The 18,954-nt window shown below is 46.5% G+C and overlaps 1 protein-coding gene across 3 annotated transcripts in view; it reads left to right on the top strand.

Moving 5' to 3' along the window:
- LOC132828459 (transcription factor ETV7-like) overlaps positions 1-18,954 on the top strand; it is an 87,384-nt gene that overhangs the window by 20,522 nt on the left and 47,908 nt on the right. The window contains exons 1-3 of one of the 3 annotated variants that reach the window (XM_060845604.1): positions 7,811-7,883; positions 9,904-10,068; positions 15,360-15,491. In XM_060845604.1, the coding sequence (XP_060701587.1) occupies positions 7,877-7,883; positions 9,904-10,068; positions 15,360-15,491 (304 nt within the window). In that variant the 5' untranslated portion in view covers positions 7,811-7,876. Of the gene's footprint in view, positions 1-7,810; positions 7,884-9,903; positions 10,069-15,359; positions 15,492-18,954 lie in introns of those variants that run through there. The other 2 variants (XM_060845602.1, XM_060845603.1) reach the window with 2 other exon arrangements.

Here is an 18,954-nt window from a genome sequence, read left to right as displayed (position 1 = left end):
ACGTTTTAATTTGAAACATCTGGTTGTGCTGAGTGCTGCAGAGACCACCCGAGTCACCGTACACTCTAACAGCATGTTTACATTTAATCATGGTTTGTAAATTAATGGGTATTCCAGAATAATGATGTGTTTCCATCTTTATGTGGAGTTCATTGCTGTGCATGTGCCAAGAAGCAGCGTGTCTGTCTCTGCTCAATCTGTATTGAAATAAACCACTACTTTACTCACTGCTCTTCAACTCCCTCCCTCCCTCCCTCTTCCTGGTTCCTTCCCCTATGCATCATTCCCTAGGTCCCTCACTCTAACACTCATTGCCCCTCTTGTCACGTCTTGCTCCAGACTCCACTCTCGCTGATTCCTAATCATGAGCAGGAGTCAGCTGAAGAGAGGAGGCAAGGGGCAAGATGTGGGAGGGAGACGCAGGGTTAGGACAGGGAAACAGTAATTGTGAGCTGGTTGGGATGAGGAGTAAATGAGAAGGAGGTAAACACAAAGAATAGTACACTCGTAATTGGAGTAAGTTGACAGGTCTTTGGCTTGTTGGATTCGAGGCAGTCAGTGGGTTTTTAATGTTAAAGTTACAGGTTAAGTCCATAACCCAGTCTTAATACAAGCTTTCACATGGGAAATACATTTTGTAGAGCGCGTTGTGTTTTTTAAGGAACATATTAGGAGTGTTAAATGAGGCAGTCGTTCAATCGCTGTCCTGTGTGAAGTCCATTTTTTTTCCCCTGTATTTTTTGACTGTGAGCTGACATGGGAAATGGATGATTTTACAAGCCAAGGATTGGTGAGGGATTACTGCACCTTTTTAAAAAAAATAGTTACATAATACTCCGTGTAAGTGTTGTTTGTACAGCTGAGGTTGGGATGGGGGGAGTGGAAGGTTTGCGGAGGAGCTGGAGCTGAGGAGTGTGTTCAGAGGGCGATTCACTGGCAACTCAAGGACAAAGGAGCAAAGATCTGCGTGGAAGCGGAGAAAATGGGTGAGATTCTTAATGAGTACTTTTCATTAGTATTCACCGAGGAGAGGGATAAATCTTTGATTACTCAAGGTCAAGTCGGCATAAGGAGGGAGGAAGTGTTGGGTATTCTAAAAGGCATTAAGTTAGACAAGTCCCCAGGTCCAGATGGGATCTAGCAGAGGTTACTGAGGGAAGCACGATAAGAAAAAGCTGAGGCTTTAACAGATATCTTTGCCGGAGGAAACATCACAGAAGCGCTTCACAGGTGGCTCCCAAGCACTGAGGATGTCACCTAGACAGGGGACAGCTCGGCGAACAGAACCACAACAACGAGCACCCGAGCTACAAATCTTCTCACAAACTTTGAAGATATCTTTGCAGCATCCTTCAACACGGGTGTGGTCTCAGAAGACTGGAGAATTGCTAATGTCCCCTTGTTCAAGAAGGGTAGCGGGGATAATCCAGGTAATTACAGACCGTGAGCCTAACGTCAGTGGTAGGGAAGCTGCTGGAGAAGATACTGAGGGATAGGATGTATACCCATGTGGAAGAAAATGGGCTTATCATTGATGGGGCAGCATGGTTTTGTGCAGGGAAGGTCATGTCTTACAAACCTAATAGAATTCTTTGAGGAAGTGACAAAGTTGATTGATGAGGGAAGGAATGTAGGTGTCATATACATGGACTTTAGTAAGGCGTTTGATAAGGCTCCCCATGGTAGGCTGATGGAGAAAGTGAAGTCGCATGGGGCCCAGGGTGTACTAGCTAGGTGGATACAGCTACAAATGTGTTGCTGGTCAAAGCACAGCAGGCCAGGCAGCATCTCAGGAATAGAGAATTCGACGTTTCGAGCATAAGCCCTTCATCAGGAATAAGAGAGAGAGAGCCAAGCAGGCTAAGATAAAAGGTAGGGAGGAGGGACTAGGGGGAGGGGCGATGGAGGTGGGATAGGTGGGAGGAGGTCTTTTCAATCTCTTTTCAATCCTCCCACTTCCTCCAAACTAAAGGAGTTGCCATGGGCACCCACATGGGCCCCAGCTATGCCTGCCTCTTCGTAGGATATGTGGAACAGTCCATCTTCCGCAACTACACTGGCACCACCCCCCACCTTTTCCTCCGCTACATCGATGACTGTATCGGCGCGGCCTCGTGCTCCCACGAGGAGGTTGAACAGTTCATCAACTTTACTAACACCTTCCATCCCGACCTGAAATTCACCTGGACTGTCTCAGACTCCTCCCTCCCGTTCCTAGACCTTTCCATTTCTATCTCGGGCGACCGACTCAACACAGACATCTATTATAAACCGACTGACTCCCACAGCTACCTGGACTACACCTCCTCCCACCCTGCCCCCTGTAAAAACGCCATCCCATATTCCCAATTCCTTCGTCTCCGCCGCATCTGCTCCCAGGAGGACCAATTCCAACACCGCACAGCCCAGATGGCCTCCTTCTTCAAGGACCGCAGATTCCCCCCAGAAGTGATCGACGATGCCCTCCACCGCATCTCCTCCACTTCCCGCTCCTCCGCCCTTGAGCCCCGCTCCTCCAACCGCCACCAAGACAGAACCCCACTGGTTCTCACCTACCACCCCACCAACCTCCGCATACAACGTATCATCCGCCGCCATTTCCGCCACCTCCAAACGGACCCCACCACCAAGGATATATTTCCCTCCCCTCCCCTATCAGCGTTCCGCAAGGACCACTCCCTTCGTGACTCCCTCGTCAGATCCACACCCCCCACCAACCCAACCTCCACCCCCGGCACCTTCCCCTGCAACCGCAGGAAGTGTAAAACTTGCGCCCACACCTCCACACTCACTTCCCTCCAAGGCCCCAAGGGATCCTTCCATATCCGCCACAAGTTCACCTGTACCTCCACACACATCATCTATTGTATCCGCTGCACCCGATGTGGCCTCCTCTATATTGGTGAGACAGGCCGCTTACTTGCGGAACGCTTCAGAGAACACCTCCGGGCCGCCCGGACCAACCAACCCAATCACCCCGTGGCTCAACACTTTAACTCTCCCTCCCACTCCACCGAGGACATGCAGGTCCTTGGACTCCTCCACCGGCAGAACACAACTACACGACGGCTGGAGGAGGAGCGCCTCATCTTCCGCCTGGGAACCCTCCAACCACAAGGTATGAATTCAGATTTCTCCAGTTTCCTCATTTCCCCTCCCCCCACCTTGTCTCAGTCGGTTCCCTCAACTCAGCACCGCCCTCCTAACCTGCAATCCTCTTCCTGACCTCTCCGCCCCCACCCCACTCCGGCCTATCACCCTCACCTTGACCTCCTTCCACCTATCCCACCTCCATCGCCCCTCCCCCTAGTCCCTCCTCCCTACCTTTTATCTTAGCCTGCTTGGCTCTCTCTCTCTTACTCCTGATGAAGGGCTTATGCTCGAAACGTCGAATTCTCTATTCCTGAGATGCTGCCTGGCCTGCTGTGCTTTGACCAGCAACACATTTGCAGCTGTGATCTCCAGCATCTGCAGACCTCATTTTTTACTAGCTAGGTGGATAGAAAACTAGTTGGGCAACAGGAGACAGAGTAATTATGGATGGCAGCTTCTCAAAATGGAGACCTGTGACCCGTGATGTTCCACAGGGATCTGTGCTGGGACCACTGTTGTTTGTGATATACATAAATGATTTGGAGGAAGGTGTATGTTGTCTCATTAGCAAATTTTTAGATGACACTAAGATTGGTGGAGTAGTGGATAGTGAAGGGGACTGTCAGAGAATGCAGCAGAATATAGATATGTTGGAGAGTTAGGCAGAGAAATGGCAGATGGATTTCAATCCGGACAAATGTGAGGTGATGCATTTTGGAAGATCCAATTCAAGAGCAAACTATACAGTAAGTGGAAAAGTCCTGGGGAAATTGATGTACAGAGAGATCTGGGTGTTCAGGCCCATTGTTCTCTGAAGGTGACAATGCAGGTCAGTAGAGTGATCAAGAAGGCATACGGCATGCTTTCCTTCATTGGATGGGATACTGAGTGTAAGAGTTGGCAGGTCATGTTACAGTTGTATAAGACTTTGGTTCGTCCACATTTGGAATACTGTGTACAGTTCTGTTCGCCACATTACCAAAAGGATGTGGCTGCTTTGGAGAGGGTGCTGGAAGTTCACCAGGATGTTGCCTGGTGTGGAGGGAACGAACTATGATTAGAGGTTGAGTAGATTAAGATTATTTTCATTAGGAAGACAGAGGTTGAGCGGGGACCTGATTGAGGTCTACAAAATCATGAGGTGTAGACAGGGTGGATAGCAAGAAGTTATTTCCCAGAGTGAGGGAGTCAATTACTAGGGGTCATGAGTTTAAGGTGAGAGGAGAAAAGTTTAGGGGAGATTTGTGTGGAAAGTTCTTCACACAGAAGGTGGTGGGGGCCTGGAACACATTGTCAGCGGAGGTGGTAGGGACGGGCACGATAGCATCATTTAAGATCTATCTAGATAGATGTACATGAATGGGCAGGGAGCAAAGGGATACAGATTAGATTAGATTCCTACAGTGTGGAAACAGGCCCTTCGACCCAACAAATACATACTCACCCTCCGAAGAGTATCCCACCCAGACCCATTCCCTCTGACTGATGTACCTAACACTATGGGCAATTTAGCATGGCCAATTCGCCTGACCTGCACATCTTTGGACTGTGGGAGGAAACCGATGCAGACACTGGGAGAATGTGCAAATTCCACACAGACAGTTGCCCAAGGCGTAAATTGAACCTGGGACCCTGGTGCTGTGCAGCAGCAGTGCTAACCACTGAGCCACTGTGCCACCCGATCCTTAGAAAGTAGACATAGAGGATCTGGATCAGTGCAGGCTTGGCAGGCTGAAGGGCCTGATCCTATGCTGTAATGTTCTTTGTTCTTTTTTAGACTGGTGACCATTGTTGATGACAGAGGCCTTCTGCCTGTCAACAGCAATGTGATTGGTTCTCAGGTAGTTGACCAGCTTGCCAGTGTGAATGAGAAAAGGAGAAGCCTTCATATCTCCATTAGCTCAGGAGCTCTGTCTCTCTCTTTTGCTCTCGCTCTCGCTCTCGCTCATGCTCTTTCTCTTGCTGTCTCTCTTTCTCTCGCGCTCTCATGCTCTCTTTCGCTCTTTCTTTCACGTAGTCTAGCTGGTTGTTCTCCCTCCCATTCTCTTTCTCTCTGTTTTCCCCCCCCCCATTCTCTCTCTCCCATTCTCTCTCACACACATTCTCTCTGTCTGTCTGTCTGTCTCTCTCCCATTCTCTCTCTCTCTCTCCCATTCTCTCTCTCTCTCTCCCATTCTCTCTCTCTCTCTCCCATTCTCTCTCTCTCTCTCCCATTCTCTCTCTCTCCCATTCTCTCTCTCTCCCATTCTCTCTCTCTCTCTCTCTCCCCCATTCTCTCTCTCTCCCATCTCACTCTCCCATTCTCTCTCTCTCTCCCATTCTCTCTCTCTCTCTCTCCCATTCTTTCTCTCTCCCATTCTCTCTCTCTCTCCCATTCTCTCTCTCTCCCATTCTCTCTCTCTCCCATTCTCTCTCTCTCCCATTCTCGCTCTCTCCCATTCTCTCTCTCTCTCTCTCCCATTCTCTCTCTCTCCCATCTCACTCTCCCATTCTCTCTCTCTTTCCCATTCTCTCTCTCTCTCCCATTCTTTCTCTCTCCCATTCTCTCTCTCTCTCCCATTCTCTCTCTCTCCCATTCTCTCTCTCTCTCCCATTCTCTCTCTCTCCCATTCTCTCTCTCTCTCTCTCCCCCATTCTCTCTCTCTCCCATCTCACTCTCCCATTCTCTCTCTCTCTCCCATTCTCTCTCTCTCTCTCTCCCATTCTTTCTCTCTCCCATTCTCTCTCTCTCTCTCCCATTCTCTCTCTCTCCCATTCTCTCTCTCTCCCATTCTCTCTCTCTCCCATTCTCTCTCTCTCTCTCTCCCATTCTCTCTCTCTCCCATCTCACTCTCCCATTCTCTCTCTCTTTCCCATTCTCTCTCTCTCTCTCCCATTCTTTCTCTCTCCCATTCTCTCTCTCTCCCATTCTCTCTCTCTCCCATTCTCTCTCTCTCCCATTCTCTCTCTCTCTCTCTCCCATTCTCTCTCTCTTTCCCATTCTCTCTCTCTCTCTCCCATTCTTTCTCTCTCCCATTCTCTCTCTCTCTCTCCCATTCTCTCTCTCTCCCATTCTCTCTCTCTCCCATTCTCTCTCTCTCCCATTCTCTCTCTCTCCCATTCTCTCTCTCTCCCATTCTCTCTCTCTCCCATTCTCTCTCTCTCTCTCTCTCTCCCATTCTCTCTCTCTCCCATCTCACTCTCCCATTCTCTCTCTCTCCCCCATTCTCTTTCTCACTCCCATTATATCTCACACATTTTCACTCACACACACGTTCTCTCTCTCTCACACACACGTTTTCTCTCTCTCTCTCACACACATTCTCTCCCTCACACACATTCTCTCTCTCTTTCACACACATTCTCTCTCACACACTCTCTCACTCACACACACACTCTCACTCACACACACTCTCTCACACACACACACACACTCACACACATTCTTTCTCTCACACACACACTCTCTCTCTCACACACACACTCTCTCTCACACTCGCATTCTCTCACATTCTGTCTCTCACAAACACACATTTTCTCTCTCACACACATTCACTCTCTCACATTCTCTCTCTGTTCTTTGTAGTAAAAGCATTAAACCTGAGGAAAACAATTTATTTTTCCTCTAGTAATTGCTATCAGCTGCGACCTTTTTTAATGTATAAATCAAGAAACCTTTTATAAGTGTTGAGCCAGCCACTCTATACCTCTTGTAAACATCCTGAGAGGGAAGATTGTGAAGTAGTGCTCTGATCAGTTCAGGAATCACTTCAGTAAATCTTGTGAAAAGGGATTACTGACCAGTCTTCCAAGTCTTTCCCTCCATCCATAGCACCTGTATTTTTTTTCCTGTCTGTATGTGTAAAGGGGATGTTCTGAAGGGCAGTTAGAATTTTAACTCGGTGAATAATATGCCAACAGTTCATGATCATTTACCTGTAGCTAGGATTGACTTATTTGTAATAAATAGTGATTTTAATAAAGTACAGAAACCTGAACAATGCTTTCTGTTAGCCTTGGTCAGAAAGACAGGTAATCGGGGCAATTCTGCATACTTTTAAAGTCTTTGATTCTTTTATAATGGTTCTGGGAATAACAAAGCCTGATCTTCAGTATGCTACCCCGTGTATTTCTTGCTTCTGATGTTTGGTATTTATTGTCTTCTGACTGCTGAACAATAAAATGTCACACGTTAGAATAGGCCCCTTTGTTTCTCCTTCTTTCCTGTCATTTAAAGAGATATTTACTTTTGGAATTAGAGCCTGCCTCCATGGTTGATCTCTGGCTGCCCATGCTAGTAGCTGACTCATTCCTCAATGGGTGAACCTTGGCTCACGTCTCTCTACCAGGATCATTGTGTGGCAGCTTTTTGGAGCTTTCCGAGTCACCTGAGCTGATTACATTTCTCCCGTCTTCCTCTCCCTTTCCTGTGAATGATTTTTTTAATTGACAATTCACTGTGTTGAGATTGAGTGTAAATGCTGTTTCCCGTACCCACACAATGCACCCAGTTTCGCTTCTACATTTCTCAGCAGTTCGTGCACAGACCAGCAAGAGAAATATGTGTTTTTTTTAAAGAGCATTCATCTGGCCCTTTTACTTAAGGAGTGCTGGAAACACCCAGTAGACTGGGGCTTTCCAGCTGAGTGCAGGTAAATGAGCAGGTTGGCTTCCTGCCAAGAGCTGATGTTTATTTGGCACTGATATTAAAGCATTGCATCATTAAGATGTGAAAGGAACAGCAGAGGATATAGCCAAGGCCTTGCTTTCAATCTGGTCTGTACCTTCTTTCAAAACCAGGGGAATGCAAGGTATGGACAAAATGACAGTCGGATAAATGAGAATGGCAGGTATCCTGATCATTGTATATTTTAGGAGAAAGGGAGGACTGCAGATGCTGGAGATCAGAGCTGAAAATGTATTGCTGTATATTTTAACCAAAGCAAACCTGGCCATGAGGGAGTAGGCAGAACAAGCCTAGTGCCTGGAGCTCAGACCCAGAGCAGCGCTCTGGACTACAGCAGAGCTTTAGCATTTAGCTGCTCTCAAAGGGAAGGCAACATCGCTGGAAGAACAAAGTTAAATTCAGTTCTGTTTCCCACTCCACCTTGGCATGAATACCCCCCTCCCAGCTCAAATTCTCACCATAGGTGGGATACGGTCAGACCCTCGGCATGGCATTCCCCAAAGCCTCAACAAGTGAGTAGATAAACCATCTGGCTTGCTACTGAAATCAAAACCTTTCAGCAATCTCAATCAGCCAATGCTCAATGTCCCTGATTTCGGGAAATGTAAACTGCCCTCCTGATTTCCGTCCAGTCACCCACATTGGACAGTTGGCATCCAGTGAGGGTATAATTGGTCTTAGTCTGTTAGAACTCCACAGTGGAGAGTACAAATCGATTGTGATGATGGGGCTTTCAGGAGAATAAATATTTCCGGCAATTCTTGTCATTTGTTTGTGGGAGGTTGGCATTTGCTGGTCAAGCCAATATTTATTAGTCATTCCTAATTTCCCTTGAGGGCTGGTAATGACTCTCTGCAGTCCATGTTCTGGAGGTAGAGCCACCGTGCTGTTAGGGAGGATGTGTCTGGATTTTCACTCTAAATGTTTCCAAGTCAGGATTGAGAGTGGCTTGGATGGGAAACTGCAGGTAGGCTGTGTTCCCATGTATCTGTTGCCCTCTTTCTCCTGGTTGTGGAGGTTATGAAAGATTGATTAAGGAACTTTGGTGAGTTGCTGCAGGGCTTCTCGTCAATGGCACGTTATACATCTGCCAGTGGTGGAATGAGTGTGTTTAAGGTGGTACGTGAGGTGCCAGTCAAATAGGATCCTTTGTCCTGGATGATGTTGAGTTGTTTAACTATTGTTGGACCCACACCTATCCAACCAAGTGGGGAGCATTCCATCACATTCCTGACTTGTACCATGTAGATGTATTGCTGAATACATTCCTGAAGAAGAGCTCATGCCCGAAACATCGATTCTCCTGCTCCCTGGATGCTGCCTGACCTGCTGTGCTTTTCCAGCAACACATTTTCAGCTTGTACCTTGTAGATGGCAGGAAGACTGTGGGGCCAGGAGGTGAGTAGGGAGTCAGTTAGCTGGACAGCTGGTTTGCCAAGCAATAGCAGCAGTGTGGGTTCAATTCCTGCACTGGCAGAGGTTACCATGAGATCATGTACCCCCTCAAGCTCTCTGTCCTCACCTCCTCTCATGTACCTCCTCACTATTACCAATCATTTCTCTGAGAGAGAGAGAAGCCCTATGTTCCTCTGGGACCAGCGCAGCTATACCTACTCACTGAAAACCGTTACTAGGTTGCAGGCCAGTGTCCAGGCTTTCTGCTTTTGCGATGCGTTTAGAGTGGTTTGACATGGCTGACTGAGTGCTTCACTGAGACCATTTCAGAGAGAGTTTGAGAGTGTGAATCCTGTGTCAGTTGAAGGGGATTTTCTTCTTGAAAAGATATTCAAACCAGATAAGGCTTTGAAACAATTTGACAGTTTCATGGTCACCAGATCTGAGATTGACTTTTTACTCCACATTTCTTCAGTTCAGAATAGAATAAGAGGATTTGAATTAATTTCTCCAGAGTATTTATCCATACATTTGAATTATGATCCAGTGACATAACTAATGTGCAATGATTCTGATCAGAATTTGGATTCTCCTGGTCGACTGCATGTGTCCCATTGCCTGTTCCAATTGATCTGAAGTCTCTGCACATTGATCTTTCTTCTACACTTTAGGAAGCTACACTGACATATATTTTGTGGGAGTGTGGATACTTCTGTAAACAGTGGTTTTGTGTTGTTGATTTGTGACAGAAATGCAGCCATCACTATGGAGCAAGGCAGACGTTACACAGTGGCTGAAATGGGCAGAGAGAGAATATTCCCTGCGTTTTATTGAGGAGAGCAAGTTTGAAATGAATGGGAAAGCTCTGTGCTTGCTCACCAAGGAAGACTTCAGGCACCGCTGTCCCAGTTCAGGTAAGAGCCATTCAGAGGTTTCCTTCAGAATTTGCTGTGATGTAGGAAAGATGTTATTAAACTGGAAAAGGGGACAAAAAGGATTCATGTGGATGTTCTTTATTAGGAGAGGCTGGGACTTTCACTGGGCTGAGAGCTGACATTACAAAAGTTTATAAAGTCATGAGGGATGTAGATAAGGTTAATAACCAAGGTCCAAAATTAGAGGTTTAAGCTGAGAGGGGAAATATTTAAAAGAGATCTGAGGGACAACGTGTTCACACAGAGGGTGAGGCATAGGAAGCTGCCAAAGGAGGCTGGTACAGGAACAACATTTAAAAGGCATTTGGACAGGTAAATGGATACGAAAGGTTTAGAGGGATATGGGTGAAATGCAACCAAATGGTACTAGTTCATGGATGAGTTGGGTTGAAGGGTCTGTTTCTGTGCTCTTTGTAAGGCTTATAGATTCATAGAACCAATGTTTATAAACAGAAAATAACATAATGTTCCAGTCAGGAATATATGGGGACAATAGTTCAATATACCAATCTCATAAATGTTGTGGATACGGGGATGATAGTTCAGTGTATCAATCTGAAGTACATCGTGTACACACCAATAACAGTTCCATGCACCAAGCTAAAGTATATTCGATGTCTGAGGATAAAAGCTTTGTGTATTAATCTGGAGGAATAATGTCCAGGATATATGGGGCTGACAGTTCTGTGTACCAGTCTGGAATATATCACATTTATGAGGATAGGACTTGTATGCTGATCTTGGGTTTAATGATAATTACATCTCTCAAAATACCTCAAAGTGTCTTATGGGGGTATAATGGTGACAAAAGGACACTGACCCATAGTAGAAGACATTCAAGAGCAAAGGAGCTGAAAATTGAAAGCAAAAGCACTGAGATTGGGAACTTCATGAGAGACCAGCATTAGAAGAACAGAAAGTTTAAGGATGGTGTAGGCAGTTGAGTTAGATTTCTGGAGAACGTTAAAGTAACAGCGAGGGAGAACAGAAGGCTGGATGTTTTAAATGTGAAAGGTAAACAAAAACAGAGATTTGAGGTTGGAGGTTCGAGAGGAATATAAAGTTGGAAGGTCAACTTGGGGTCAATTAGATAACGATATTTAAAACAGTTTGGATGAATCCAGGGATGTGGTTTGAGGGAAGTTGTGGTGGAGGGACCAAAGGCTATGGTCTTAACAGTGTTTAGCTGAAAGAAATAGTCGCTCTGTTGATGTCAGACAAGCAATATGATGACACAGAGAGTGGGACTGGGTTATGAGTGATGCTAGTGAAACTGTACATGGTGTCCTCAGTGCAGTATAGATGCTGACTCATGTCTCATGAGGTTGCTAAGGTGAAGCATGTAGATTGAAAACACGACAGTTTAACTTCTGAGATGACTTTGAGTCCAGGAAGTTACTGTTCCTAGAAACACCAAGATGGTAGGCAAAGGTCGTTGTCATTACTTGCTCATGTATTCGGGATGTCCCGCACATGTGAAAGGCCCCCTTTGTTGGGATGCGATTGTGCATGTATGGATACAAGTCCCCCAGTCCTTCCCTCACACAGGGAGCACTGGCTCAGAGCTCTCCTGGGCGACAACCAAGGCTGTTCCCTGGCCCACACCACAGGCCTGCATCCCAAAGAGATGGCAACTATTTCATCAGGATATCATTCAACGTATTGCAGGGAAAAAGACCTCCAACACAACCTGTCTGACATCCTAAAGCTTCATTCTGGACATGTTTGTCCAGGTTTTGCAAAATCTCTCCCCTCCCATTTCTGTTTTTCCTGAGCATTACTGACCTCCTCTTGCTTTGCCTGACTGTCTTTGATCAAACTGAACTAAACTTTCCCCAGAGTTGTTCATTTTGAGTTGAATTGCTTTTTAATGACCATCGTAGGAAGAGGTAAATTGTCAGTGCATTGCAGTGGGCTGACACACAGCGGGCTGACTCCATACTGCCATGTGATGTTAAGGCCAATGGGCAGTGCCACCTTTCCCCTGGCCTCTGCTCGTCTGTGTTGTGGCGTGTGATGCTGCGATTGTACATGTGCACAGTCACTCTGCCCCCTAGCAGCAGCATTGACAGCAGAGAGAAATCAGCAAAGCTCTCCGAGAGATAAAGGTGGGAACTGGTGAGCATGGGCTCATTCTGGTGGGAAAGGCATGTGGTGAAAAGCAGAAGATATGATTTGCTGTACTCAGCCAGGGTATATACCACTGTCTCCTCAATATTTTGTGCTGCTGTGAGTATGAGTTAGCTTTAGTAAGGTTGGCAGGACAGAGGACTGTCGCACAGGAGCTGGGACCAGAAATCTCCATCAGACCCTCGTGTGTAATCAGTGCCAGTGTTTAGGCAATGGAGTGTATAAGGCTCCTGAACACTTTGAGGGACAGGTTGTTGAGCTGCCCAGGGAACATCAATGCCCATTTAGTGAGAAAGCTTCCAATTTGCTCCTTCCAGTTGTAACAGCAAGCTGGAAATTCTGACTACTTCCTTGCCTAAGAGTGGCAGCTCTCCTGCAAAAATGGTTGTGTATTTCAGTGCAGCATCTGATCCCGCTCCCACTCCCACTCCAGGGGGATTAAGAAATGAAAACCATCCCTTCTCCAGTCCCCATGTCCACCAGCTCCTCTGAATGAATGAGCTAAAGGAGATATAAAGACCAGCAGAGGAGCAGTGTCAGATAGGGTAGAGATCATGCAGAGACTGGGGTGAAGGGCAAAGGAGATATTGTGACTCTGATGTGAATGTGTGTGGCTGCCTTCCTGGATGGGGTGGTGATCATTGTGGAGACACAGGTGCACAAGAACTGTCAGCACCTACTTGGACCTTAACTCCATTGCTCCATGGATACATTCATTCAGTGACTCTGAGAGGGGAATTGAGGGACCTTAACCTCACTTGGAGAGTTGTGGAGTCATACAGCTCAGAAACAGACCTTTCGGCCCAACTCATCCATGCCAACCAGATATCCTGACTTAATCGCTTCTCGTTTGTCTGTGTTTGTCCCCTATCCACCTAAACCTTTCCTCTCCATGTACAGTATCTGTCCAAATGTGTTTTAAATGTTGTGATTGTACCAGCCTCCTCCACCACCTCTGGCAGCCCATTCCATCCTCTGTGTGAGAAAGTTGCCCCTCAGATTTCTTTTAAATATTTTCTCTCTCCTCCTCAACCTCTAGTTTTAGACTCTCCTACCCTGGAGAAAAGACCTTGGCCAATCACCTTATCCATGCCTCTCACAATTTTACAAACCTCTATCAGGTCACCCCTCACCCTCCGATGCTTCAGGGAAAATGTCTCATCCTATCCAGCCTCTCCCCATTACTCAAACTCTCCGTCCCGGCAACATCCTTGTAATTTTTTTTTGCATCCTTTCCAGTTCAATAATATTCTTCCTGTAGCAAGGTGACCAGACTTGTACACGATAGTCTGTCTATCCTGATCACCTCAAGGGCTGAGGGACTTCCCATTGTGCATTGACAGGAGGGGGAGAGACAAGGATGTTCACCTCGGGACAGTGCAGATGTGGTCTGCTCATCAGCTTCCCCTCAACCAGGGACCCTCTCCCCATCTCCACCAGAGAAGCCTGTTGCAGCTGAACCTGACCAGGAGAGTCTTCTGGGCCCACGACCACCAAAGGGTGCACACCAGGGGCACCTGAACAGGCCAGGCTGGTCAGCAGGCATCCTCTATCTCAGCTGTGCCAGCAAGGGTGGCACAGGGACAGAGCAGAGAAAGATTGTTGAAGACACTTAGCAGAGACAGGTGTCAATTCTGTCCAACCTGACACTGAGCACAAAGACAGCACTTAGTATAGTGACAGTGTGGGTTGTCCAGCCTTTGGTCTTCTCTGTGTTCCTTGTAGGTGACCCTGTGCCTGATCACCCCACACACTGGCATCACTGGGAAGCAGTACCAAGAGCATTGAGATGGTGATCCTCTGCTGCCCTCTGAGAGGAGCATCACCTCCAGAAAGTGGGATCTTCAACTTGAGATTTACGTTTCAGGTGTTCAATTCTCCATGTTGCTACATAGCCTCCCGCACCGCAGGGACAGCGCCGCCTCCCGCACCGCAGGGACAGCGCCGCCTCCCGCACCGCAGGGACAGCGCCGCCTCCCGCACCGCAGGGACACAGATCTGACTGCAGAAGGTAGCAGGTGTAGGTGACGGTGTTCCTGGGGAGTCCTCCTGCACTGTCTTTCACTCATCCCTGCGGGGAGAGAGGAGCTGTCAGTGTACCCTGTCCCAGTACGCTGCTTCATGGCACTGAAGACCCTGGCCCCCCTCTTGTTCTGTTGGCACTGGGCATTCCTCCTCCTTAGCAATACTACTCCAGCTGCTGGGTTACATTACTCAAATATCTGACATTGAAGTGCTCAGTTGTGAGGATAGATCAGGGTGGAACTGGAAGAAGTCTACCTGCCAGATAAATCCCTCTTGGATACGGTCAGCTTTGAAAACATGTGTTTCCTGTTCTGTCCAACAACATTTTGCCTGGGCATGTAATTTCAGTAGTATGTATGACATGCTAATAAATGTAAAGGAGTTTCCTAACCATTGGTTCTAAGGACACGATCACAAAACTTTAACATCCTGCTCTCTGCCTGACCATGTGAAAACAGCTGTCCACTATGTCACAACTCAGAATTTAATGATGTTTCGGTAAGATTCCTTAATTCTCTTGTTGGGGAAGGGTGTAAGTACCAGATTGAAGAGACTCTCGCTCCATTGCTCAGAAGCCCTTGTATGAGATGGACGTATGTTAGTTATTTTGGAATAGTATCACACTGTAACAATTCAAGTCACATTACAATCGTGGTGTAAGAACTGCAGTCTTTAGAAAGGAGATTAGGAACATCTTACTCGAAAAGGAAGGACAATATATTGAGAGGTTCCTTCGTGTTGCCCCTGTATTTCCAGTGGCTGGGTCTAGAATATTATCTGGAGCTAAAATGGTCAGGATTCAGGAACCTTTCCACCCATGGGATCAGGAGTGAGGCGAGGAAGGGCAGAATCTTTCTTCGCTCTGTGTCAAAGTAGACCATGATGTAGCAAAACCACAAAGGCCGACCTGCGGGTGCGGGTTAATTCCATGTCTCTGACCCTGTGTGCCTTGTCCATGGATCATGCCTCATGGAAGTATTGATGCCATGCCTGTAGGCTGTTCTGCAATCAGGGCAGTAGGACTGAGATTGGCTCAAAGATAATTCCCATTGAGACTGTTGGAAAAACCCTGAAATCCTCCAATACAAAGAGTTTTAATTCGATTTCTCTTTTAGGGGACGTGCTGTATGAAATACTGCAACAGATCAATAACTACAGAAACTTTGCACAAAGGAATTTCATCGTGAATGTGCCAGCACAACAGGCCATGCACGCCTCCCCTGGAACTCTCCACAACCCTTTCGAAGGTATGATTGTATCCTTCAGACAATTTCCTGGGAGATCCCATTTCCAGGTGGGGAAAAGGTCAATACCCAGCATCACTCAAGGTCATATCCTTCCTACGTGACTTTCACTCATGCCCAGTCCAAGGTAGACAGAGAATTGGGACCTGAGCAGGTCTATTCAAGCACCCAAGGAAATGTGGGAATGATAGCAGTTACTCTGTAGTTGGACTGTGCAATATAAACAAGAGGATTGAAGAGTGAGCCATGTGAAACCCATTTTTCAAAGGCAGACACTGCAAACATTGATAATTACAGCCCAATTGATTAGAAATGCATACAAATAAAATTATAAAGAACTAGTTGAGGGAACGAAAACAAAACTGTCAAATCAGTTCATGCCCATTTAAAACTCCGTGTCATACTGATGTCTGAGGTCCTGTTTCAATCTAAAAGACTGATACAGACAGGAAGGGAATCCAGGGTGATTGGAAAGTGGAGTTGAGGATTATCAGATCAGCCATGATCACAATGGACTATTTCTGCTTCTATATATATTTCTGTCTTCTTTCCTTGTGTTTGTCTCTGTCACATTGGACGTTATTCCTGCTGCTCTTTCCTGTGATTTATGGAAATACCTTTTCTTTTTTAACCCATGCTAACAAAAAGTAGCCCTCAGTGCAGACGGAGTACCAGGCCATGCACTAAGAGCATGCACAGATCAACTGGCAGAGGTCTTCAACCTCTCCCTGCAGCAGGCCACTGTCCCTGCCTGTTTCCAGAGGGGCAACATCATGCCTGTGCCTAAGAAGGCTCGTGCAGCATGTCTCAATGACCACCACCAGGTGGCCCTAATTTCGGTGGTCACGAAGTGCTTTGAAAGGCTGGTCATGGCATTCATCAACTCCAGGTACCCCACTACTCTTGACCCACTCCAACTTGCCTATTGGACCAACAGATCCACGTCAGATGCCATATCACTTGCATTTCACTCCTCCCTAGAACATCTTGACACCAAGAACAGCTATGTAAGAATCCTACTCATTGACTACAGTTCAGCCTTCAACACTATTATCCCCTCGAAACTAATTACTAAACTCAGTGATCTCGGACTAAGCCCCACTCTCTGCAACTGGATCCTCAGTTTCCTGACTGACAGGCCACAATCAGTGAAGATTGGGGACAATATTTCATCCTCACTAACGCACAACACTGGTGCCCCCCAGGGGTGTGTACACAGCCCTTTACTGTACTCACTGTATACCCATGGCTGTGCCACTAAATACCAGACTAATGCCATTTAGAAGTTTGCTGATGACACCACCATAGTCAGTCAAATCTCAGATGGCGACCTAACAGACTACAGATGGGAGTTGGAAGACCTGGAAAAATGGTGTACTGAGAACAACTTAGCTCTCAATGCCAGCAAAAACTAAGAACTCGTTTTTGACTTTCGGCGGATGTTACTCCTGCCCCGCTACACATTAACAGCACAGAGGTGGAAAGAGTCGAGAGTGTCAAGCTCCTGGGAGTTGTCATCCACAACAAGCTTTCTTGGACTCTTCATGTGGATGCACTGGTTACAAAGGCCCAACACGGTCTCTTCTTCCTCAGGCAGCTGAAGAAATTTAGCATGACAGCGGATACCCTTGGCAACTTTTATAGGTGTGCCATCGAGAGCATTCTGTCTGGGTGTATCACTACCTGGTATGGCAACTGTACCATTCAAGATCGAAGATGGTTACAGAGAGTGGTGAACTCAGCCCGGACAATTACAAAGGCCAACCTCCCATTTGTAGAATCTTTCTACCAGGTCCACTGTCAAGGAAAGGCCACCAGCATTCTCAAAGATTCACCCCACACTGGCAATGTTTTTCTACAACCTCTACCATCGGGGAGAAGGTACAGAAGCCTGAACACACACACCAGCTGGTTTCAAAACAGTTTCTACCCTGCTGTTGTTAGATTACTGAATGGACTCTCAAACTCTTGTCATTCGCCTGTACCTGTGTTTTTGTATTTGCCGCTGTTTACCTATTCTTTACTCATCTATGCTATTTAACTCTGTGATCTGCCTGTATTGCTTGCAAGACAAAGCTTTTCACTGTGTCTCTGTACACATGACAGTAAATTCAATTCAATTCAAGTCTGTCATTTAAAATTGTAACTGGCCTCACTAGTTCAAAAAAATGAGTGGGCAAAGGCCACACTTAATTTCTATCTCTCACATCCATTCCCAATCTCTCTCCCATGACCAGCAGAGACAGGGGATGGTGTTAACATGGACCTCCAGTTTCAAACAGATTTTTCTGAGGACAAAGTAAATCTGTCACAACAGGGCTGGTTATTGGTTGTCATATCTCTCTGTCGTGGGACAGTCATCATGGAAACTCCCTTGTCTGTACCTCACTGTGGTGAGCTTACTTCATTGTTATAGCAGTTAAATCAACTTCAGCCTGACGAGGCATTTTATTTTAAAAAAAAGGCCTCAAACAAGGGCGAGATGTCTCTTTCCTTCCAGAGAATATAAGAGCAGAACACCATAAGAAATAGGAGTGGAAGTAAGGCCATTTGGCCCATCGAGTCCACTCCACCATTCAATCATGACTGATGGGCATTTCAACACCACTTACCCGCACTCTCCCCATATCCCTTAATTCCTTGTGAGATTAAGAATTTGTCAGTCTCTGCTTTGAAGATATTTAACATTCCATCCTCCATAAAATAATATTCTACTTGGGTCGCCATTTCAGTAGCCACCATTTTCACTTCAAAAATCTCTATGCTTGGCCAGAAATTCATCCAAAATCCTGAGCTGCAAGGTTCGTTTCTAGACGTTTTGTTACCCTACTAGGTAACATCTTCAGTGGGCCTCAGGCAAAGCGATTCCGAAAAGTTCTGATTTCTATTTATATGTTTGGGTTGGTGATGTCATTTCCGGTGGTGAAGTCACTTCCTGTTCCTTTTCTCAGTGGGTGGTAGATGGGGTCTAACTCGATGTGTTTGTCCCCATCTTCCACCCACTGAAAAAAGGAACAGGAAGTGACTTCACAGGAAATGACATCATCAACCCAAAGAGACCCAAACATATAAATAGAAAGCAGGAATTTTCAGCATCGCTTTGCCTGAGGCCTACTGAAGATGTTACCTAGTAAGGTAATGAAATGTCTGGAAATGAACCTTGCAGCTCAGCGAGCACACCTACATCCAGAACCTCAACCTGAGCTACAAATCTTCTCAAAGCCCGCTCATACAAAATCCTACAACTGAGACATTCCTTCCACTTGGGATGGGATGGATTTTATGACGTTGCAGCTGTTCGAGAGAAAGGATGCAGAGAGGATCAAGTGTCTCCTCCAAGATACCATTGTATTTCTGTCACTGCCCCACAAGAATTGTAAGACTGTCCCTAAGACAATGGCTTGAAGAAACCAGCCTAAGCATTAGTCACATCAGTGACTAAAACCCCTCAATTGTGAATCAGATC

This window comes from Hemiscyllium ocellatum, chromosome 26, assembly GCF_020745735.1.
Source record: "Hemiscyllium ocellatum isolate sHemOce1 chromosome 26, sHemOce1.pat.X.cur, whole genome shotgun sequence".
Taxonomy (NCBI): Eukaryota; Metazoa; Chordata; class Chondrichthyes; order Orectolobiformes; family Hemiscylliidae; genus Hemiscyllium; species Hemiscyllium ocellatum.
Note: the sequence above shows the minus strand (reverse complement) of the source record. Positions and strands in the feature narration are given on the sequence as shown.